An 18,712-nucleotide genomic window follows, 5' to 3' on the forward strand; every position below is an offset into this window, starting at 1 on the left:
ACATAGGATTAAATCTTCACAACTTTGGATATGACACCAAAAACACACGTGACAAAAGGAAAAATAGATAAATTAGACTTCATCAAAATTAAAAATTTTTGTACTTGAAGGACATCATCAAGAAAGTAAAAAGATAACTCACAGAATGGGAGAAAATATTTGCAAATCATATATATTATAAAGGGCTTGTATCCAGATCATATAAAGAACTAAGTTAACAATAAAAAGACAACCCAACTTTAAAATGAGAAAAAGATCTGAATAGGCATTTTTCCAAAGAAGATATAAAAATGGTCAATAAGCACATGAAAAGATGTTCAACGTCATTAGTCATTAGGGAAATGCAAATCAAAACCACAATGAGATGCTACTTCATACCCACTAGAATAAATAGCATAAAAAAGATACACACTAACAAGTGATGGTGAGGATATGGAGAACTGGAACCCTCATACGTTGTCGGTGGGAATGTAAAATGGTTTGGCCATTCCCCCAAATTTTAAACATAGAGTTACCATATGTGGCCTAGCACTTCCATTCCTACATACGTACTCAAGAGAATTGAAAACATGTTCACAAAAAGAACTTGTACACAAATGATCATAGCAGCATTATTCGTAATAGCCAAAAAGTGGAAAAGTCCAAATGTCAATTAACTCATAATGAATAAAGAAATGTAGTATATCCACACAATGGAATATTATTTGGCAATAGCAAAGAATGACGTACTGAAACGTGCTACAACAGGATGAATGTTGAAAACATGCTAAGTGAAAGAACCAGTTACAAAAGCCACTTATTGTATGATTCCATTTGTGTGAAATGTCTTTTTGGGGTGATGAAATCGTTTTAAAGTTAGAAGAGTGGTGGTTGTTATACAAGTCTATGAATATGCTAAAAACCATTGAATTGCCTACTTTAAAATGGTGATTTATGATAAGTGAACTACATCTTAATAAAGCTGTTACTTTTAAATGTGGTCAGATTTATCAATCCTTTATTGCTAGTGGGTTTTGAGTCACACTCTTCCAGATTAACAAGGAACTCACCCCTGTTTTTTTCTAATGCTTACGTAGTGTCATTTTTTACTCTCATGTCTCTGATCCATTTGGAATTACCCTGCTGGATCAGGAGGAATGACTCTAACAGTCTCTCTCCCCTGTGGCTGCCCAATTGTACGTATCCCATTTAGCATGCTCCTCTTTGCAGGGTATCCTTGCTGAACCTACTTCTGTCCTGGGTGAACCTCTCCTCTGAGAGGGACAGCATGCAGTCCTGGCACCTTTCCCTGGAGAAAGTATCAAATTGCTTGTCAGGTTTTGGTTATATTCAGTTTTTATCCCAGTAAATATTCCCATCAAGGATTCTTATAGTGATTAACCAAACAATTAACTCTGAACACTGTCTCCAGGATTTAAAACTACATTAACTATAAGCTTACTTCCTACTTGGGAATATTATTGAGCATTTCTCATGCTTTTAAGCAAGGTCTTTGCCATGGTCTAAAGTGTGTGTCCTGCCAAAATTCCTGTGTTGGATCCTAACCCCCAAGGTGATGGTGTTAGGAGGTGGGGCCTTTGGGAGGTGATTAGGTCATGAGGATGGAGCCCTCAGAAATGGAGTGAGTGTCTTATAGAGGAGATCATACAAAGCTCCCTAGCCCCTTCTGCCATGTGGGGAAACAAGAAGTTGGCCCCCTGGAAGAGGACCCTCACCTGACCATGCTGGCACCCCGATCTCAGACTTCCACCCTCCAGAACTGTGAGAAATAAATTTCTGGTGTTTATAAGCTACCTAGTCTGTGGTATTTTGTTGTGGCATCCTGAATGGACTAAGACAATTGTTTAAGAAGATCTGTTAACCAGAATGAACTCTAAGGCCGCTCTTTGAACCTTGGCTGATCTCCTTCAGCAGCATTTTTAGAAAAGGGCACCATCAGAGTAAACAGTTAGGGCTCTTCATTTTGGCCAGCAGCATTTATACTGAATGTTTATGGAGCTTTGGCTCTGTGCTGGGCAGCAGGCAAGGGCCTGGCTGTGTCCACTGGCATATACCATCCTGCCTGGAGTTGATGCCCTGGCATGTTGGGTACCCTGCTTCCTCTGTCCCTCTGGTCGCCTGCAAGCCCAGTGAGGGTGCTAGAGGCAAGCCCTTTGCTTTCCACTATTTGGCCTCCACTCACATCTGACCCAGAGCTCAGTAAATAAGATTCAGAAAACCACCTGCTTATCCATTTGAATTGATGTGATTTATCTCAGATGCCAGAGGAGTAAGATGAGAACCCCAGACTTCACAGTTTTTAGACACGGGCCAAACTTCTAACTTAATTTTAAGTAACAATGATAAGAGCTAGCACGAGTCCAGAGCCCACTAAGGGTCAGATAGTGTTCTAAGCACTTCCCATGCTTCCTTTCATTTGAACCTCACAACCACCCCTCTAAGGTAGGAGCTGCCATCACCTCCAGGAGGCACAAGGCGGGAATGTGAAGATGCATGGCCTGCTGGTTGCAAAAGAAGGGTGACATGGTTGTCACACTTCTCTGCTTCTCTCCATGGCTGGCTGTGCTCTGGGGCTTCCTTCCCTGGCAGTGCATATGAGTCCTGGGATACTTTTATGAATTGGAAAGCCCCAGAGTATTGTCTTGAAACAGTCTAAACTTTGACCTAGCGTGAACCCTACCGCTGTGCAGATGCAGCCAGATTCTAGAGCAGGCGGGTGGAGGCAGGTCGAGTGGCCAAACTGACGCCGTTCATGGAAAGAAAAATCCAGAAGGGCCTGAACAGGGCCTCTTTCTCCTCTTTTACCATGAGAATTCTCTGCCGCTGTAGCCATTCTGAACAATACTGCATATGGGCAAGATTCTAGGTGAACCTCTTAGTGACGGAGAGCTCTGGAGGTTCAGCAAATTGAATTCAGGAAGCTTTTAATGAGCACCTGCTGTGTGCATGGCACAGTGCTAGGCATACACGATGCTGAGTGAGCGGGGCCCAGCCTGCAGGCACCATCAGGAGAAAAGAGGCAGACAGACACCACACATGGTGGACGGTCCCAGTCAGGCCGGGTGCAGGCAGAGGAAGAAGGGAGCCCATGGGAAGGCTCAGGCCTCCCTGGAAAGTTGCATCAGTGCTGGGTCTGGGGGGAGGAGGAGAGTTTCCATAAGCAGGAAATGGGTAGGGGTTCCTTCCAGATGGGAGAGACACTGGAGTGAAGGCTGAGGGAGCCTGGGGTCCGTAGAGGAAATGAGAGTGCATTGTAGCTACCTCAGAGGTGCCTGGAGTGGAGAGGAAAGGGACAGGCCCCCAGGAAATAACCCCCATTTGTTTGTTGGTCCTTTTTTTGGTCATGCATTTAGCAATTTTTTTAATATGTGCCGTTTTGGCTTTGTTTTGTTTTTACAAAAGATTCAGACATCTTAAATACTTGTGAAGACCAGGCAGCGGTTAAGCAGTAGAGCTAGGACTTGAACCCAAGACTTAGCATCTAAATACGGTTCTATTTCTATAACCATGTGTTTTAGCACAGTTCACATTCTCAGTAAAAGACACTGCTGGAAAAATCTTGGTGTCTCATGCTAAATTTCCCTCGGGACTGAGATATTTTCTTCCTTTCTTTCTCCCCATTTTTGCCAAGAGGAAGTTAGATTCAGTTAGAAATTTTACTTTGTTAACCTGAAAAGAATATTTAAAAAAACTATTTTTCCATCATAGCAGTAATGGAGAAATAACTGGAAAACAGAAAAAAGGAGGAAGAGCACTTCAAGCTCTAGTGCATAAGAAAAACCAGTGTTATCATTTTGGGGTCTTTCCTTGTTGTCAGTTTTCCGTGCTGCAGTGTCCTCCACGCGCTCCACGTGATAAGCGTTTCAAGGCATTTGATAATCCGTGAACACTGTTCTCCGCTGTAGTAGACAATACTGCAGGCAGCATCTTTATGCATATTGCTTTTTTTTTTTTGCATAGTGCTTTTTAAACGTGTAGAATTATCTCCTTGGAGTCAGTTCCCCAGAAGCAGGATTGCTGTGACAGAGCGTGGCCTCCTCCTCAGGGTTTGCAACCACAGTCACCTCCCCAAAGATCAGAGTATCTTCAGATCGTGCCATTTTATATTGTGTGAGGATTAAATAAAGGAAATGTCCTACTTCTGTGATTTTTAGTTCCTCAGAAGGATGGTTCTTCTTTCTTTACCAGGTCAGGGTTTCTCTGTTGACCATCGCATCTCTCTGCGTGGTGTCTATTCTAGATGTTGAAAAGTAAAATCTGCGAAGACTACAGCATCACCATCTGGCTCTTCCTGCCTAGCTTATCAAGCTGTGTCCCCAGGGTCTAGCTCAGCACATAGTAGGTATTAAATATTTGTAGAATGAATGAGCAATAAATAAATGAATTTTTGGAAGATGAACTAAGTCTAGGAAAGAATTCATGTTTGCAGCTCTGTATGTCTGTGTTTCTCTTCTTCTGCTGCAGGAAATTCATGGAGGCATTGGTTTCCATTTCCTCTCTGGTTTTTCCATCTAATGAGACAAGATCATCCCTCCTTTTAGTTCCCACGTGTTTGCCGACCACAGTACGTGCCGAATAAGTGTCCCAAGTTTGCTTGGGAGTGCACAGCCTGGGCAGTGGGGGTCAGGCTTTGATGGCAGGTGCTGGGGTTCCAAGTCCCAGCTCACTGTTGGGAGCTGGGTGGGGGCAGCTTCTCTAACCGCCCAGAGCACTGCGCACCTTGTGGAAAGTGGTGCTGAGAACCGCTGCCTTGCATGGGTATTAGGAGCAAGGTGGATGCATACAGGACATTTCTTATAGCATCTGGCAATACTCAATAAATAGCGCCAATTACTGATATGCTAAATATCATCATAGACCGTTTTATTTTATCTTTTAAAGTCTGGGACACCTTTGCCAGTTATTGTCCCAGGAGATTTTCTTGCTGTCTTTTTTTCTAGAACTACTGAGTCAAGACTTGGTACATCCAAGAGCAAAGAGTTGCTTCAGTTTAGATAATACCGTCAAAGAACTAGTTCACTAAGTCAGGTTGAAAGTAGTCAAATTTGTGCTGGATACACTTCATCTTTTAATTTTTACTTTAATTTCAAAATCAATACAAGCTTGATGAGAAAAAAAAGATATTGGAAAACACAGAAAAACACAAAAAGAAAAACTCTCCAGTCATTTCACCTGCTGAAGGCAGCTGCTACTATTATTTATGTGTGTCCTTCAGGTCTTCTTTCCAAACAGAGAGACAGACAGACTAAATTTCTTTCCTTTTTTTTTCCACAGCATTTTAATCACACATAATCTACCAACCTGGAATAAATTCTTTCACTTTGCATATTTTCAAATAATGTCAAGCAGTGTCTGTGTTACGTGTTCTTTCCATGTTTCAGTCTGTGCCCCACATTCTGCTCTCTTAGGTTAATTTTATACAAGTGTTTTTCATACTTCTCTTTAGTCTTCATTGTTGTCGGTTTTAATGGCTGTGTCCCAGTTCCTCATTCTCACGTACCTTGAGGCACTATTTAAGTCAGCTCCGGCTGCTGTGACAAATTGCCACAGGCTGGGAGGTTTAAACAACAGACATTGCTCACAGTTCTGGAGACTGGGAGTCCAAGAGCAAGCTGGCAGATTCTGTTGTTGGGGAGGGCCCAAATCCTGATTTTCAGACAGCCATCTTCTCATCCCCTAACTGGAGATTAGGGTTAAAACATGAATTGGGGGCGGGGGAGGGGGGTACCCAAACATGCAGTCCATAACAAATATTAAGTTGGAAAGCAGAGTAGGGGAAATTCTACGGCCTCTGCTTCCACTCTTTCCTCTGCTGCTTGCCAGCTGTATCACTGTGCATAGTGTCTTCATCTTGGCCTCCCACATCTGTAAAATGGCAACCATGACACCTGCTCATAGCACTGAGGTGAGTGTTCATTTAAATGACATAAATCAAGCACCAGTCAGTGCCGCCCACCTAGGATTCCCTTTACTGTAAGCTGCCTCCTAATTCCCTGACAGTGGCCATTTACCTGGTTGGCGGGTTCTTCCCTCCGCTGTTGTGGGTGACTCTGCAGAGCACAGGGTCATAGCTCAGGAATGTTATCTTTTACTTTGTGCCACATTACTTCTTCAGGAAAATTCCTAGGAGAAAAAAAATCTGCGTGAACTGGCAGAACCTTGCCCTGGGTCTTAATGTGTAGTATTGTCCTATTGCTTTCTGAAACAGGCATACCATTTGCAAAGCCTTCCACAATGACACACCTACCGATTTCACCACACTCTGGCCAGCAGTGAATGTTAGAATCCATTAATTTTTTCACTATGCTGGGTGGATATAACGTGGCATCTTATTATTAACTGTATTTGTTGTTTCTAAAGAAAATAGCACTTCTACTGTCTCTCCCAGGGTGACCTGTTTGTATTTATAAATGGCCATCCCCCTTTTATTAACAAAAACCCATTTCCGGTGATTTGGTGACAATATCCACAGAGAAGTTGGACATCTGTGCTGTGAGGCTTTGCTGGTATGAGAAACGCTCAGCCTCTGTTGCTGGAAGCTGTTCTCCGTGAGCCATGAGCCAGGCCCCTGGTGAATGCCACTGCTATCTTTGCTTTCTTTTCTGATGCTGGCTGGTCCAAGTGGCCCAGTGTGATGGAGCTGATCGGGGGCCATCTGGAGCTGGTGAAGAATTACCGCCGAGGGTCACCCTGGGGGTCACGTTGCCCTCCACACCCCCAACCTCTGCATCTTCCCCGAAGAAATAACGGGTTGGATTTCACTGTAATGTGACTCAGAGATGAGAACTGCTGCTGAAGCTAAAACTCTAAAGTGATAGCTGGCAAAGAAAGAAGCATCCTTCCCACTGGAGCCTGGTACACCCGGGGCTACAGTGGGCAAGCCCCCGCAGCGCCAGGAGGGCTCACCTCTGGGGAGGGACAGCCCCCTTCTCCTGGACTTTGGCCACACGAGGACTGGGTGGAGGATGGTACCGGAAGGTTGTTAAACAATTATGACCAGGTCAGTAGCATCCTAAAGTTTGCTTTTGTTTATTCTGCAATTAACCATGTGATGATAGATCTATTTTTACTTTTTTGCTACTCTATTGTTGGAGGTGAATGTAATAAAAAAAAATTCAAGAAGGTACAAGTAAAATCGTGTCTTTTGTAGGATGTGCAGAGGATGCCACAGGTTTTGAATTGACAGCATTCTTTCCATCGTACATATTTTCTTAGATGGGCATGAGAGAATTAAATATACAATATATATACATAAGAGGCCAACACTTAGAACTTAGAGAATTAAAGTCACTTTTGGATTACCTCTCCATTGTCCTAGATTTGAAGGGAAAAAACAGTAGAGAGAGAATTTTATCCCAATTGTTGGATCAGGAGGGATGATCTAACAACTATTCTTCTCGAAGAAAGAGTAAGAATGTCGTCTTTGGATATAAGGACAGAGCACACTCAGAATCGACAGACAAAGGAGGCCTCTCTTTAAATGGGGAAGGCCACAAGGAACTGTTGGTATAAGTGACGTGGCTTTTATGGTCAGACTGTATAATATTCATAAAATTCTGTTTTATTACTTCCCCAAAATAAAAGAGAAGAATAATTTCTGTTAGTTTTCCCATAGTCAGAATAATCTGTTTTTCTGAAACCTGAATTACAGAAATGACATTTAGAGATTGAGGTATTGGCAACTAAAAACATTTCTCCCAGAAATGGCTGAACATGTGACTTCAGTGTCACTGAAAGTATTTGTTTATAAATAGAATACTAAATTGAAAGTGATTATCAAGGATTAAATGATGTTCTCGTTCCACAGGTTCTTCAATACTTTTTTAACCAAATTCTTCTTCGCATAATGAACTTTAATTTACCGTCTGTGTCTAGCATATTTAAATACTAGGCTACGTAGATATTAACGTTTATCACCAACCAGGAATATGTTCATTTATCATCTCACAGCTTATTGTAAATGCTTGTTGTATTCTTGAATAAATTTCCATGTGCTGAATCCGTAACCCTAGCCATCTACTACATTACAGATTCCTCTCACTTGTTCCCACTTCTAAAAAAAAAACTGCTATTGGTTTCCCTTCTTCTGCTTTACTTACCTACTGCATTATGCGTGTTAACTTTGCATTAAAAGCAAGTGAAATGCCTGTTTGTCATTTATATATACATGTATATAGGGAATTCTCTTTGCTACATAGGAAAATAATGACGCAGATTAGACAACAAATAGAGAACGAAAAGGAATTTTTTTCCTCAATTTAAAACAGAAACATTCTAACATTTACTATTATTTTCTTACTAGTTCTAGTTACTTATTTGGTAAATTAATATTTTATTGAAACAGAATAACTTTTGGGGGTTATATTTCTAACATAAATTTTAAATCGGAGCTAAATATTCAGAATTGTGATGTTTTACAGTATAAGAGAATATAATTATAGACAATGGTGGATGAGTAGGCACAAATAACTGAATAATCTCAAATAGTATAAATACATTCCTCTGCTGTAAATTTAAGTCAAGGGTGACCAATTCTCAAATACCAAACTGTAGTATTTGGGGGAAAAAGTTACTGTAAAAGTAAATGTTTGCCTCAGAAAAGGTGTCTGATGGTGGGAGGAGGGGCTTCTGCCCTTTACGTGATGTACTTCTGTATTATTGCTCAGTGAGAATGTGGTTTTTAAAATTAATTGTGTAATTTCTTTAAAGTTTTAAATAAAAGAGTCATATAATTCCATTATGAGGAACTTGGGAAATAAAGAAGAAAAATCTTTTCTAATCCTATCACTAATGCCCCTCCAGCCCATCGTTTGTAATCATCATTAGCATTTTGGTCTTTTTTTCCTTCAATTTAAAAATATGTTAACGATTCTCTTTACAATTTCAGGAAATGAAATGAAGTTGGCAGATTAAATTAAGTGCATGTGCATTAACTGACGTTTCCCCATAACGTTCTTCCAACAGTTTGATTGGACCAGACCCCCAGCTCTTGGGGTCAGTGAAGATGGACAAGCATTATCCATGCAACTTAAGAAAGTCAGATTCAAAACTGAAAATGCTACATTAAAAAATGTAAATAGAACTGAGCAGAGTCTTGGTTCTTAATACATCATTTACTTCACATATGTTGCTTTATTTAAAAACCAAGTTAAACTAAAATTTCCCCTGTAATTTCATATGCACCCTATGTCCTGGTTCTACCTTCTCAGTGTCCCTTAACTTGGGCTTAAAGGTTAACTGTTTTTATTTACGTTCGTAAAGTGAACAAAAGAGGTTACTTTACATTTGCTTGTGCACACAAACACAGACACACACACACACACACACACACACACACGCTTGTCTTTTATGGAGATAAGAGAGAGATTCTGTTTAATTCTGTTTAAGTCTGGAAGCTGAGCAATGACATAATTAAGTGCCCCTTCTGATGGGCGACACTGCTCTTGATTCCTGATTCCACCTCTCGTTCGCCCCTGCCAGTGGCCTTTCTCCTGCCAGCCAGCTCTCTGATGTTTCAGGGTCTCTGATTGTAAATAATTAACGGGGACTGTTAGTGTGTGATGGGAGGCAAAACCGCCTCATTCACATGTATAACCACTTGCACAGTAAGCCCTTTTCTGATTCCTCTTTCCAAAAATACACAGCCAAGAAAACAAGAATCTCTGCTGAGACACAGCCATCTTACACTGAATTGATGTTTGGGGAATGATGGAGATTGTGTGTGATGCTCATCCACTTACGTGGGTTTTCAGAATGGTTGCCTTTGAAATGGTGAAAATCATGGCTTAGAGTGAGCTGTAAAGACCCTGGATGGCGTCAAGGGCCTGTAAGCAGCTGTCTTTGCCTTTCTGCAGAGCAGGATTTTTCTGCGCTGGTGGCGGAGCTCATTCAGTATGCCATATAGCAGGCCCTGCGTTCGGGGGATGATATTTTGATTCATTTCTTCCAACACTTTGTTATGGAAAATTTCAAACACACAGTAAAGTTGAAAGAATTGAACCATATAGATCTATGTACCCACCATTTAGATTCTACCATTAATGTTTTCTACAATTGCCCTCTCACATTTCTATCCAACTATCTATTTTTGTATCCATCCATTATTTTTTTTTAAAGATTTTATTTTTTTCCTTTTTCTCCCCAAAGCCCCCCGATACATAGTTGTATATTCTTCATTGTGGGTCCTTCTAGTTGTGGCATGTGGGACACTGCCTCGGCGTGGTTTGATGAGCAGTGCCATGTCCGCGCCCAGGATTCGAACCAACGAAACACTGGGCCGCCTGCAGCAGAGCACGCGAACTTAACCACTCGGCCACGGGGCCAGCCCCTCCATCCATTATTTTTAATCCATTATTTTTAACACATTTCAAAGTGAGTTAGAAACTTCTGTACGCTTCACCCTCAAATAATTTAGCATTCATCTTATTAACTACAGTTCAATATTGTTTATAGTTTTTTTAGGTGAAATTTATATAAAGTAAAATGCACATGTCTTCCTTGGACTGTTCGATAAGTCTTGATGAATAACACCAATGTAATGAAATCGCCACCAAGATGTAGAACCATCACCCAGACAATTTCTTCGTGCCCCTTCCCTGGTAAATTTCATGCCTGTTACTACCCCAGGAACCACTGTTCTGATTTTTTTTTCCACTCATAGGTTAGAACAGCATATAAATGGAATCATTTTGTGCAATCATTCTTTCACTTTCTCATTCTTTGAGATTCCTCGCCAGTCATTTCATGGATCTGTAGTTCATTCCTTTTATTGCTGAGTAGTTACTAAACCATAGTAGTTGTTTATCCATTCTGTTGATGGACACCTGTGCTATTTACAGTTTGGAAATACTGTGAATATTTACAGTTTGGAAATACTGTGAATAAAGTTGCTATGAACATTCTTGGATGAGTTTTTAGACACATTTCCCCTGGGTAAATATCTAAGAATGGAATTGCTGGACCATAGGGTAGGTGTATGTTTAGTTTCTTAAGACACCACTAGATTTATTTCCAAAATTGTTATACCATTTTATACTCCAACCAATAAAGTATGAGTGTTCTGGTTGCTCCATACCTTCACCAAGTATTGTGTCTGTTTACATTTTAGTGATTCTGCTAGGAGTGTAGTGGTGTTTCCTTGTGGTTTTAATTTGCATTTCCTTGATGGCTAAGGACATCAAGTTCTTTGAATATCTTCTGCTATTTAAATCTTTGCCCATTTTTAATTGGGTTGTTTGTCCTTTATTACTGAGTTATAGGAATTCTTTTTATATTCTATATACCATTCCTTTTTTGGATATATTTTTGGCAAATATTTTCTTCTAGTGTGTAACTTGCCTATTCATTTTTAAACGGTAGATCAATCTTTTGATGAGCAAAAGTTTAAAATTTTGTTGAAGTCTAATTTAGCAATTTTTCCTTTTGTACTTCTTGCTCTCTGTGTCCATCTAAGAAACCTTTGCTTACTCTAACATCATGAAGATATTCTCCTATTTTTTTTTTCCAGGAAGCTCTAAAGTTTTAACCTTTATGTTTCAGTCCATGATCCATCTCAAACTAATTTTTGTGTGTAGTGAGAAGTGTATGGGTCAGTGTGGATGTCCAGTTGTTCCAGCACCATTTATTGGAAAGACTTTGCTTCTCTCACTGTATTGCTTTGGTGCCCTTGTCAAAAATCAATTGGATGTACAAGTGTGGGCCTATTTCTCAACTCTGTTCTGTTCCATGGATCTATTTCTCTGTACCAGTAGCACACTGTCTTGATTACTGTAGCTTTATAAGACTTGAAACCAGGTGGTGTACATCCTCCAACTCTCTTCTTTTGTAAGATTACTTTGGATATTCTAAGTCCTTTGACTTTCCATACAAGTTTGAGAATCAGATTGTCAATTTCTACCCCCCCAAAAAAAGCCTATTGGAATTATAGTTGAGATTACATTGAACCTCTAGATAAAATTGGGGAGAACTGACATCCTAACAATATTGATTCTTCTAATCCGTGAACATGGATGTCTTTCTATTTCTATAGGCGTTGGTTGATTTCTCTCATCAGAGTTTTATAGTTTTCAGGGTGCAGATCTTGTCCATCTTTCATTCAATTTATTTCTAAGCACGTAATTTTTATGCTCTTGTAAATAAATTAAATTTTTTTATTTTCCAAATGTTAGCTGCTATGTCTTTTGCTTTTGTGATGCGAATGTTTGGAAGCCAACCTTGCTCAGCATTTATATTTTTACATGAAAAAAGTCTGTTTTATTCATCTCTTCAAAGAGGCACAGAGACATGGGGTGGGCTTTGCCCCAGCCTGAGAGCTGGGGGACCAAACTTCAGTTCTGGTTTGCCTTTTACTGACTGTGTGAACTTGACCAAGAATGCTAGGATTCTCTCCCTATTTCTGTCACTGAACACAATCAGAATTTAACTCCTTATTCATTGCAGTCTTTTCTGCAATATCTATAGAGATAAAACTTTTAACTCTGGTTCACTTACACATTTGGAAATCAGATAGAAGCCTTGAATTTTATCCCCAGAAAAATATACATACACATGCACACATAGTTTTGTGTGCAATTTTAAAATGTTCAGGGAACCTCTGAAGCTTGTTCATCAGCCCTTGGGGTCTACAAAACCCCTGTTCTAGAGTGGGAACTCCATGAGGTTAGGGCTGACTTCCTTTACTTCTGCATCTTCAGCACCCAGCACCGTGCTTGGCCTACCACGGCTGCTCAGTGAATGCCCTGGTATTGCCTCATCATGGCCTCCTGCAAGGCTGGTCTCTCCTCCCAGGTGGCACCAGGTGCTCAGTTATCCTGGAGCAGCCCTGCATCATCCCCCACCCAGTACAGCCAGTGTCCACTATTAGGGAATAGCAAGGTGCTCATGGCAACACCACAGTTCAGATAACCAGAATGGCAGAGCCAGGAGGTAACTTAGGGATGCCCTGGGCCAATCACACCAGTGGTTCAAGGGTGTCCCAAGGCCCACAGTTTCAGGGTATTGCCAAGATCATAATATGGCACATTTGTACAGGGGAAGGTATGGATGAGGGCTGCCAATTCTAAATCCCACACCCTTTGTGGTGTTTTCTAGGCAGAGAAGGTATAGATTTTCACAGCCCTAGGATTTGATTTGTCTTTCTTCCTCCACTAAATACTATATCCCCCTTACGGATACAGCAGTGAGACAGTTTGGCTGGACCACCAGTTCTCCCACCAAAGCCTCTGCTTCTCCATTGCTGTCAGTCAGGTCAACCTGGCAGTTCCCCACGAGGCAGCTGCCCTTGGGTGCCCTGAACCGGCTCCAGGGGATAGTCTTATTGTAGAATCCCCATGAGCTCTACTTGCTGCCTAGTGCCTTCACAGACAGCCTGGCTTCAGCACCAGCCCCACACAGGAAGTCCCTCCAGTAGGGTGCAGGTCTCAGGGTCTGCTGTGCTTGGTGACATTGGCAGCATTTCTGGGCAGCCCCTTTCTGTTCCTAAAGCCCCTAGACTTATGTCATGGACAGCACGTCCTGCTTACCTCTCCAGTGATTCCCTGAGCAGCACCGGCAGTGATGTTGACACTATGTGTGTGCTTCCATTCACCCAGGTGCTGGGGACATGGGCAGCAAACCATCCACGCCAGGCGGTGATCCAACAGTGCAATGCCCTGGAACAGAAGGCATTCACGCCGCTTACAAGCAAGGAGACCCCAGCAGAGCCCGGCACCTGCTCAGAGAGGCTTGTGATGAGAGCATATCCCAGCTGGAAAAGGTAGGTTCATGCCGGCCCCTCTGGCCAAAACTGGGGACCTGGGTGGGACAAAGGTTACCACTCAGATTATTTTCTTGTTATCATCATAATCATAGTGGAGATTTTTTATTGTGTTCTGGAAATACCTCATTTTACATGTAAATGTACAGGTGCCAGTCCTTTAGAGGTGACTTCTTAGCCTGTCATCCCCTAGGCACATCACTCCTGCCTTCCCAGGAGACAGGGGAGGGGTAACTGAAATGTGAGGAACAAAATGCCACTCTGAAGGTTTCACCTAGTATATTCTTGTACACTCTCTTTCCATTATAAAAATAGCACATGCTCAGAAAATTTAGAAATATATAAAAGTAGCAAAAAAAGAAAAGAAAGTAACCATATTCCTAATACATCCAAACAATCTCACTTAGCAGTTTTGGTATATTTTCTTCCAGCCTGCTGATCCACGCGTGCGTGTTGTTGTTGTTGTTTCTAATATAGATACAGTCACGTTGTATGCATAGTTTTGCATACTGCTTTTTCTCACATAATATTAATCAAGAATTTTCCATATGATAATAAATTCCTTGTATGCTGTAAAGGAGGAAAGGTTTTTATACTTCACTCTGACAAAATGTTGAAACCAGTAGACTTCGTTAAGTTATGTATGTAATACCTAGAGCAACCACTTGAAAAACTGTACAAAGAGATATTCTCAAAAACACTGGATCAATCAAAATGGAATTTTAAAAATGTTTAAGGAAACACAGAAAGGCTGGAAAAGAAAACAGAGAGATGAAAGACGGAGTAAACAGAAAACAAACAAACGAAAATAGCAGGCAGACTTAAGCTTTAACATAGAAAGGACTATGTTAACATAAATGGTCCAAATACATGAGCTTACAGACAGAGATTGCAGAGTAGATTTTTAAAAATGAGCAGCTGTATGCTGTCTACAAGAAACTGACTTCAAATACAACAATATGTGTAGGTTAAAAGTAAATGGGTGGAAAAGGATATGCCGTGCAAACAGTAATCAATAAAAAGCAGGAGTGGCCATATTAATAGCAGATAAAGTAGACTTCAGAGTAAAGAAAATTAGCGTGGACAGGGAGGGATATTACATAATGGTAAAGGGATCCATCCACCAAGAAGACATAGCAATCCTAAATATGCATGCACCAAACAAGACAGCTGTAAAATACGTGAAACAAAAACTGATATAACTGAAAGGAGGACTAGATAAATCCACAATTATAGTTGGAGACTTTGACACTGTTTCTCAACAATTGATAGAACAACTAGACAAAAAATCAGCAAGGCTGCAGAACTTAACACCACCATCAACCAACAGGACCTGACTGACGTTTACAAAACATTCTACCCAACAACCACAGAATGCACGTTCTTTTCAAGTGTCCACAGAACATATCTCAAGATGGATCACATATTCCAGGCTATAAGACAAGCCTCAACACATTTAAAAGAATTGAAATCATATAGAATATGTTCTCTAACTTCAGTGAAATCAAACTGGAAATCAACAACAAAAAGATAATAGGAAAATCTCCAAGCACTTGGAAACTAACCACAAACTTCTAAATAATCCATGGGTCAAAGAGAAAGTCTCAAGGGAAATCTAAAAGATACATGGAACTGATGAAAATGAAAATACAACATATCAAAATTTGTGGGATGCAGCTAAAGCAGTACTGAGAGGGAAATTTATAGCACTAAATGCTTACATTGGAAAAGAGGAAAAGTCTCAAATTAATCATCTAAACTGCCACCTAAAGAAACTACAAGAGCAAAATAAACCTAAAGCAAGCAGAGGAAAGGAAACACTAAAAATAAAAATAGAAAATTAAACAGAAAGACAATAGAGAAAATCAATGAAACAAAAGCTGATTTTTTGAAAAGATCAATAAAATTGACAAACCTCTAGCAAAACTAACAAAGAGAAAAGAGAAAAATCACTAATAGCGGGAATGAAACGGGGAATATCACTACAGACCCTGCAGACATCAAAAGGATAATAAAGGAACACTATGAATGACTCTACGCACATGAATTTGACAACTTAGATGAAATGGACCAATCCTGGAAAAATAGAAACTACAACTCATTCAATATGAAATACATACTTTTAATAGAGTTTTAACTATTAAGGAAATACAATTCATAGTTTAAAACCTCTTAAAAAAGAAATCCACAGGCCCTGATGGTTTCAGTGGAGAATTCTACCGAAGGTTTAAAGAAGAATTAATCTCAATTCTACACAGTCTCTTCCAGGAAAAGAAGAGGAAACACTTTGCAACACTGTTACTCTGACACTAAAACCAGACAAAGACAGTAAAAAAAAGAAAAGTACAGACCAATGTCCATCATGAATATAGATGCAAAAATTTACAAAGGGATTTCAGCAATATGTAAAAAGAGTTGTACACCATGACCAAGTGAGATTTATTCCAAGGATGCAAGACTGGTTCAGTATGCAATAATCAATCAATATTGATTATATTAATCAATATGTAGTATAGACTTTATATCAATAGACTGCTACAAACTGATTGTTGTGCCCCCCCAAAATTCATACATTGAATAATGTGATGGTGTTTGGAGCTGGAGCGTTTGGAAGGTGATTAGATCGTGTGAGTGGAGCTCTCATGAATGAGGTCAGTGCTCTTATAAAAGAGATCCCACAGAGCTCCCTAACCCCTTCTGCCACGTGAGGACACAGCGAGAAGTTGGCCACCAGGAAGAGGGCCTCCACCTGACCATGCTGGCATCCTGATCTCAGACTTCCAGCCTCCAGGTCTGTGAGAAATAAATTTTTGTTGTTTATAAGCCACCCAGTCTATGGTATTTTGTTATGGCAGTCCAAATGGAGTAAGACATAGACTGGAGAAGAAAAATCACATTATTGTATCAATTGATGAAGAAAACCATTTGAAAAAAATGTAATACCCATTCGTGATAAAAACTCATAAAATTAGAAATGGAAGGGAACTTTCTCAATCTGATGAATATCAACAAAAACCTACGGTTAACATCACACTTGATGGTGAAAGGCTGCTTTTCCCCTAAGATCAGGAATAAGGCAAGGATGTCCATTCTCAATATAATTCTGGAAGTTTTATTCAAAAGTAATTATAGCATAATTATATTCAGTATATTACTAGAAGTTCTGGCCAATGCAGTAAAACAAGGAAAGGAAATGAAAGGCATACAGATCTGAAATAAAGAAGAAATAAAGAAAATAATGAAGAAATAAAACTATCTTTATTTGCAGATGACATGATAGTCTACATGGAAATACAAAAAAGAAATGATCCATAAAAGAAAAAATTGATAAATTGGACCTCATCAAAGTTAAAAACTTTTGCTCTGAGAAAGACCCTATTAACAGAGTGAAAAGACAACCTACAGACTTGGAGCAAATATTTGCAAACCACTCGTCTGACAAAGAACTCATATCTAGTTCATATATAAAAACCTCTCAACACTCAACATTAAAAAGTAAACAATCCACTTAGAAAATGTATGAAATAGATAAAGAATCATTTTGCTAAAGAGTATATACAGATAGCAAATAAGCCTGAGAAAAGATGTTCGACGTCATTAGCCATTAGGGGAATGCAAATTAAGACCACAATGAGCTATCACTGCACACCTGTTAGGACAGCTGAAATAAAAAATAGTCACAATACTAAATTTTGATGAGGATGCAGAGAAACTCTCTCTCATACATCACTGGTGAGAATATAGAATGGTACAGCCATTCTGGAAAATAGTGTGGCAGTTTCTTAAATAACTAGAAATACACTTAGAGTGTGACCCAGCAATTGCACTACTGAACATTTATCCTGGAGAACTGAAAACTCATGTGCACACAAAAATCAGCGCATGATTGTTCACAGCAGCTTTATTTGCAACAATCAGAAACTGGATACAACCAAAAACTCTCAGCAAGTGAATGGTTGACCATGCCATGGAATACTGCCAAGCAACGTAAAGGCCCTCACTGAAATATGCAGTGACTCAGGTGGATCTCAAGGGCATTATGCTGAGTAGGGGGGAAAAAGCCAATCTCAGAAGATCACATTCTCTATGATTCCATTTATATAACATTCTCAAAATAACAAAATGATAGAGATGGAAGAGAGATTAGTGGTTGCCAGGGGTTAGAGATGGCAGAGGAGAGAAGGGTGGGTGCAGCATAAGGTTGGCTAGAGGGAAATCTTCATTATAATGAGATGGTTCTGTATCTTGACTGTGGTGATGGTTACACAAATCTACACATGTGACAAAGTGACAGAACTATATACACACATTGTACTAATGTCAAATTACTAGGGTTTTTGGTTTTTTTTTTTTTTTGGTAAGGAAGATTGGCCCTGAGCTAACATCTGTTGCCAATCTTCCTCCTCTTTTTTTTTTTCCCCTCTCCCTCTAGCCCTTATACATAGTTGTATATCCTAGTTGTAAGTCGTTCTAGTTCTGTTATGTAGGATGCCACCACAGCATAGCTTGGTGAGCAATGTATAGGTCCATGCCCAGGATCCGAACCAGTGAACCCCGGGCCACCGAAGCAGAGGGCACCAACTTAACCACTATGCCACAGGGCTGGCTCCAAATTACTGGTTTTGATCTTGAACTACAAGTATGTAAGGTGTTACCTTTGGGGGAAACTGAGTGAAGGAAACACGAGTGCTATCAGTACTGTCTTTGCAACTTCCTGTGAATCTCCAATTAATTCAAAGTATAAAGTTAAAAAAGAAATGAAGTATAATTCCACGTTTATAACATTTAAAAACTAGCAAAAACAAATCTATGGTGTTAGAAGTAAGGATAGTGGTTACTCTGGGCAGGACAGCGACTAGAAGGGGCAGGAGGGGGACTGGGCACAGGTCATCTTTTGTTCCCTAGTCTGGGTGCCGTGACATGGATGTGTTCACTTTGTGGCAATTTGTCAAACTGAAC

The 18,712-nt window shown here is 40.2% G+C and overlaps 1 protein-coding gene across 2 annotated transcripts in view; it reads left to right on the forward strand.

Annotated features, from left to right (window-relative positions):
- LRRK1 (leucine rich repeat kinase 1) overlaps positions 1 to 18,712 on the forward strand; it is a 121,204-nt gene that overhangs the window by 27,086 nt on the left and 75,406 nt on the right. For both annotated transcript variants that reach the window (XM_070620299.1, XM_070620307.1), the window contains exon 3: positions 13,590 to 13,753. In XM_070620299.1, the coding sequence (XP_070476400.1) occupies positions 13,590 to 13,753 (164 nt within the window). The remainder of the gene's footprint in view (positions 1 to 13,589; positions 13,754 to 18,712) is intronic.

The sequence above is a fragment of the Equus przewalskii genome, chromosome 1 (genome assembly GCF_037783145.1).
Source record: "Equus przewalskii isolate Varuska chromosome 1, EquPr2, whole genome shotgun sequence".
In the NCBI taxonomy this organism is placed as follows: Eukaryota; Metazoa; Chordata; class Mammalia; order Perissodactyla; family Equidae; genus Equus; species Equus przewalskii.